Here is a 4473-nt window from a genome sequence, read left to right on the forward strand (position 1 = left end):
AAAGAGATGGCAAAGATAGAACCATATGAAGGGTTACAAAATAGGCGTTATGGGTCAACGTGTTATAGTGGTATTGCAAGTGGGGACACAAAAAAGTAAACTTAGACCAAAATGGCCCTTGGTTGGCAAGTTGGCATGACGACCCCCAACTGCTTCCCAAGCGGCTTCTATATAATAGTATGGCTTTGGTAACCAGGCGTCAAAGCTGAAAATAACGGGAGCAGCACTTGTCGTCACCCCTAACTTTGTTATTGCAAAAAGAAATTGATAGGAGACAGTGGTAACAACTTGAAATCTCACATGAAATAAGGAAAAATGAGAGATCAATTAGATAATGAAGCTATGGATAAAAGGTGAAAGAGAGAGCAAAGATAGAACCATCTGAAGGGCTACAGAATAGGCGCCATGGGTCAACGTGTTATAGTGGCATTGAAAGTGGGGACACAAAGATGTAAAATTAGACTGAAATGACTGTTGGTCGGCAAGCTGGCATGACGACCCCCCAGCTGCTTCCCAAGCAACATCTATATAGTAGTATGGCTTTGGTAACCATGCGTCAAAGCTAAAAATAACGGGAGTAGCCCGTGTCGTCACCCCGAACTTTATTATTGCGAAAAGAAATTGACAAAAGACAGTGGTAACAGCTTGAAATCTCACATGAAATAAGGAAAACTGAGAGATAATGATCAGAGAACGAAGCTATGGATAAAAGGCGAAAGAGAGAGCAAAGATAGAACCATTTGAAGGGCTACAGAGTATGCGCCATGGGTCAACATGTTACAGTGGCGTTGCAAGTGAGGACACAAAGAAGTTAAATTAGACCTAAAAGACCAAAATGACCCTTGGTCGGCAAGATGGCATGACGGCCCCTAGATGCTTCCCAAGCAGCTTCTATATAGTAGTATGGCTTTGGTAACCAGACGTCAAAGCTGAAAATAATGGGAGCAACACGTGTCGTCACCACGAACTTTATTATTGCGAAAAGAAATTGACAAAAGAAATTGATAACAACTTGAAATCTCACATGAAATAAGGAAAACTAAGAGATCAATCAAAGAACGAAGCTATGGATAAAAGGAGAAAAAGAGAGCAAAGATAGATCCATCTGGAGGGTTACATAATAGGCGCTAGGGGTGTCAATGGTTCGGTTCGGCCAGTTATTTTATAAAATTTGTACCATATCAATTTTTCGGTTATTTTATTATGTATAACCAAAATTAGACTTTTCGAAACCGTCTCAGTCATGTCGGTTTCTCTTCGGTATCGGTACGGTTAGGTTAATTTTTAATATTTTTTTAAATGTCATATAAAAGTCATCCGTAGAAGTAGAATGCAATAACATACGTACTTTTATAGGACTTAACAAAACTCTCTAGATATTTTTACTATTAAAGTGTGATGAATTAAGAAAACATGAAAGATAGCCAGAGTAGAGATCCATCAGCTATTCTATATCAGCGTAAAAGAAACTAAGCAAAGAGAGAAAAAAAACCACGGGTGGAAAGATATATTTTAAACGGGACTTAAAAGTGGCTTCGTGGGGTCGTTTCCACTCAATTTTGGGTTTTCACGGGAACGCGGCGTTCACACTTCATAGGAGTGCAAAGTTTATGAGAGGTAGCGCGTAAAATTCATTCAGTCATTTCGTCGAACAGTTTCGTGATAAAATATAGCTCGCTTCTTGTGGATGGAAGTAGCTGAATTGGATTTATGTCTCGAAAAAGACTTGCATTCTCCTTCTTCCTTCGTGGGAATCACGGTCACCACTATCCCAATTTGCCAAAAAGTAATCTAATTGGTCTTTCTCGATCCACCAGTAGTGTCCTCGTTCCCCAGCGGAGTTTCCCACATGGTTTTGCTCTCTCAAGGTCTAATAGGGTTAATTTCTTCAATTCGGGAATCAGGTTCTCTACTTTTTCTTCCTCAAGCAATTCATGCAGTGATTCTGAACAGGAAGATAGTAGTGAACATTCAGTACTAGATCATAAAAAACCATATTCTGATTTAGATCTCGAAACTATTGAAGCTATTTTTAGAGAACCCGGAAGCAATGCTGCTCAAGTGCATAACAAGCTTGAGCAATGTGGTGTAAGGCCCACACAAGAACTAGTAGCTGAGGTGCTTTCCCGTGTACGGAATAACTGGGAAGTTGCATTCACTTTCTTCATTTGGGCCAGTAAACAAACAGGTTATGTGCACTCTGTGCGTCAGTACCATTCTATGATATCTATACTTGGCAAAATGAGGAAGTTTGACACTGCGTGGTCATTGATTGATGAAATGAGAGGTGGGAAAGATAGACCATCTCTTGTGAATCCTCAGACACTCTTGATTATGATAAGGAAATACTGTGCTATTCATGATGTGGGGAAAGCTATCAGTACTTTTTATGCGTTTAAACGGTTTAAATTCGATATGGGAATGGAAGAATTTCAAGATCTTTTATCCGCGCTTTGTCGCTACAAAAATGTAAAAGACGCGGAGCACTTGCTTTTTTGCAATAAGAATGTTTTCCCGTTGAATACCAAGAGTTTGAATATCATTCTCAATGGATGGTGTCTTGCCCTTGATGATTTAAATGAGGGAAAGAGAATTTGGAGGTTCATGAAGGAGAAAGGGATTCCCCGTGATGTTTTTTCGTATTGTAGTATCATGTCTTGCTATTCGAGAGCTGGTAGACTCAATGTAGTGCTTAAGCTTTTCAATGAGATGAAATTGAATGGGGTTGCAGCGGATGTTAAAGTACACAATGCTGTGATTCATGCTCTTGCGAAAGGCAGGCTGGTTAAACAAGCTAGGAGTGTGATGAAGATGATGGAAGAGAATGATCTCACTCCAAACACTGTTACTTATAACTCATTAATCATGCCTCTCTGCAAAGCTCGATTGCTAGATGAAGCTCAGGAGGTCTTCAATGAGATGATTCAACGAGGCATACATCCTACTGTTCGAACTTACCATGCATTGCTTCGTTGCCTTAGGACGGGAGAAGAAGTGTTCGAGCACTTGCAGAAGATGAATATGATGGGCTGTATTCCAACTCATGACACTTATATAATGTTAATTCGGAAGTTCTGCCGATGGTGCCAGCTTGATAATGTCTTCAAGCTGTGGGGCGAGATGAGCAAGAATGGCTTGGACCATGATCGGAGCTCATACATAGTGCTGATACATGGACTCTTTCTGAATGGAAAAATCGAGGAGTCATACAAATACTATCAAGAAATGAAGCAAAAAGGTTTATTGTCGGAGCCCAAGATAGATGAGATGCTTCAGGCTTGGGTAGCTGGCAGGAGCGATTTTCAAGAGAATAAAGTAAAATGCAGTCAGGAGAACAAAGAGAGGGTCAAATTTGAAAAAGCCGATAAAGAAAGGGATTACCTTAAAATACCTGAAACACGAAGAGTTATGAGAGAACGCGGCTTCTCCTTTTGGGATTAGTAGATTAGGTGTTGATTGCTAAATTAGCGTAGGGATTCTGGCTCGGGTTTCTGACCAACAGGTGCACGAGGTTTCTTCCATTTAGATTGTTTTGCAGAATGTTCTTGGTTTGCTACTGGTCCATGTACTGGAAATGTACGATTATGGATAAAGCAAGTTGCTTCTCACATATACTTGGCAATTCTTGTGATCTGAGATACTTGATATAATTCAGTTACCTATCCGTAGTTGTTTGTCTTAAGAAATTCTCTTCACATTTCCTAAGATAACTCTGATCCATCGGATTATATGCCAAAAACTTGATTTGCCATGTTAATGCCGCAACGTACGTTTGTGTTTCCATTCCAGAAGAAAAGGTTTTTGACTTTCCATTGGTACAGGGGAGGATTTTGGGACTTGAACAGGGAGTGATCAGAGAAGAAACAAAACTTTGTAGATGGTATTTTCAATTCAATACTAGTGTTCCCTCTTCCCTTCAGTATCGCTAGTTTGAATGGTCATGCCATTTCCTTTTTTAAAACTTCGGATAGAATGTGGTTTTTGGTTAATTAATAAGCATATCGTCTGCTTCTGATCTCTTGCTTGTGATATATCTGAAATGGTTACTTCTTCAACATATCTGAAATGGATTCTATGATCTTTTAGGATTCTTTGACTGCTGCTTAATGTGCCAACATACTCTACGAGCTGCTAAATGACTTGGAGAGCTCTTGAGGGTAAAAAATCAGTTTGAGGATATTATATTGTTTCATGCGTGCGATATATTACCCTGAGCACATATCACATATTAAGTTTATCCTTGTCAGAGATAGATCTTTTTTTCTTTTCTCTGGTTACTTGTTAGAAGATAACTGTTGAGAACTTTTTGTACTTTGCTTGCTACCAGCTAGCTAATTTGATGAAGTTTGACATATGCGCTAAAAGCACAGGCTTTATTATAATCTTCATACTGCTAAACAAATACTCAAGTATATATAATCGTCATTTATTATTGAAAAAGAATGAGGAAAGGACATTCTAATTTCTATGGCA

At 39.2% G+C, this 4473-nt stretch overlaps 1 protein-coding gene across 1 annotated transcript; it reads left to right on the forward strand.

Annotated features, from left to right (window-relative positions):
* Positions 1-1542: 1542 nt before the first annotated feature.
* On the forward strand, positions 1543-4015 carry LOC104114228 (pentatricopeptide repeat-containing protein At5g15010, mitochondrial). Its single transcript, XM_009624623.4, has one exon. It carries the CDS (start codon positions 1711-1713, stop codon positions 3439-3441), a length of 1731 nt encoding a protein of 576 aa, XP_009622918.1. The 5' UTR covers positions 1543-1710; the 3' UTR covers positions 3442-4015.
* The last annotated feature ends 458 nt before the right edge of the window (positions 4016-4473 follow it).

Source organism: Nicotiana tomentosiformis, chromosome 2 (genome assembly GCF_000390325.3).
Source record: "Nicotiana tomentosiformis chromosome 2, ASM39032v3, whole genome shotgun sequence".
NCBI classification, from domain to species: Eukaryota; Viridiplantae; Streptophyta; class Magnoliopsida; order Solanales; family Solanaceae; genus Nicotiana; species Nicotiana tomentosiformis.

What these genes read in the sequence shown, in the direction of transcription:
- LOC104114228 (XM_009624623.4), top strand. Translation starts at nt 1,711, where the DNA reads ATGTCTCGAAAAAGACTTGCATTCTCCTTCTTCCTTCGTGGGAATCAC.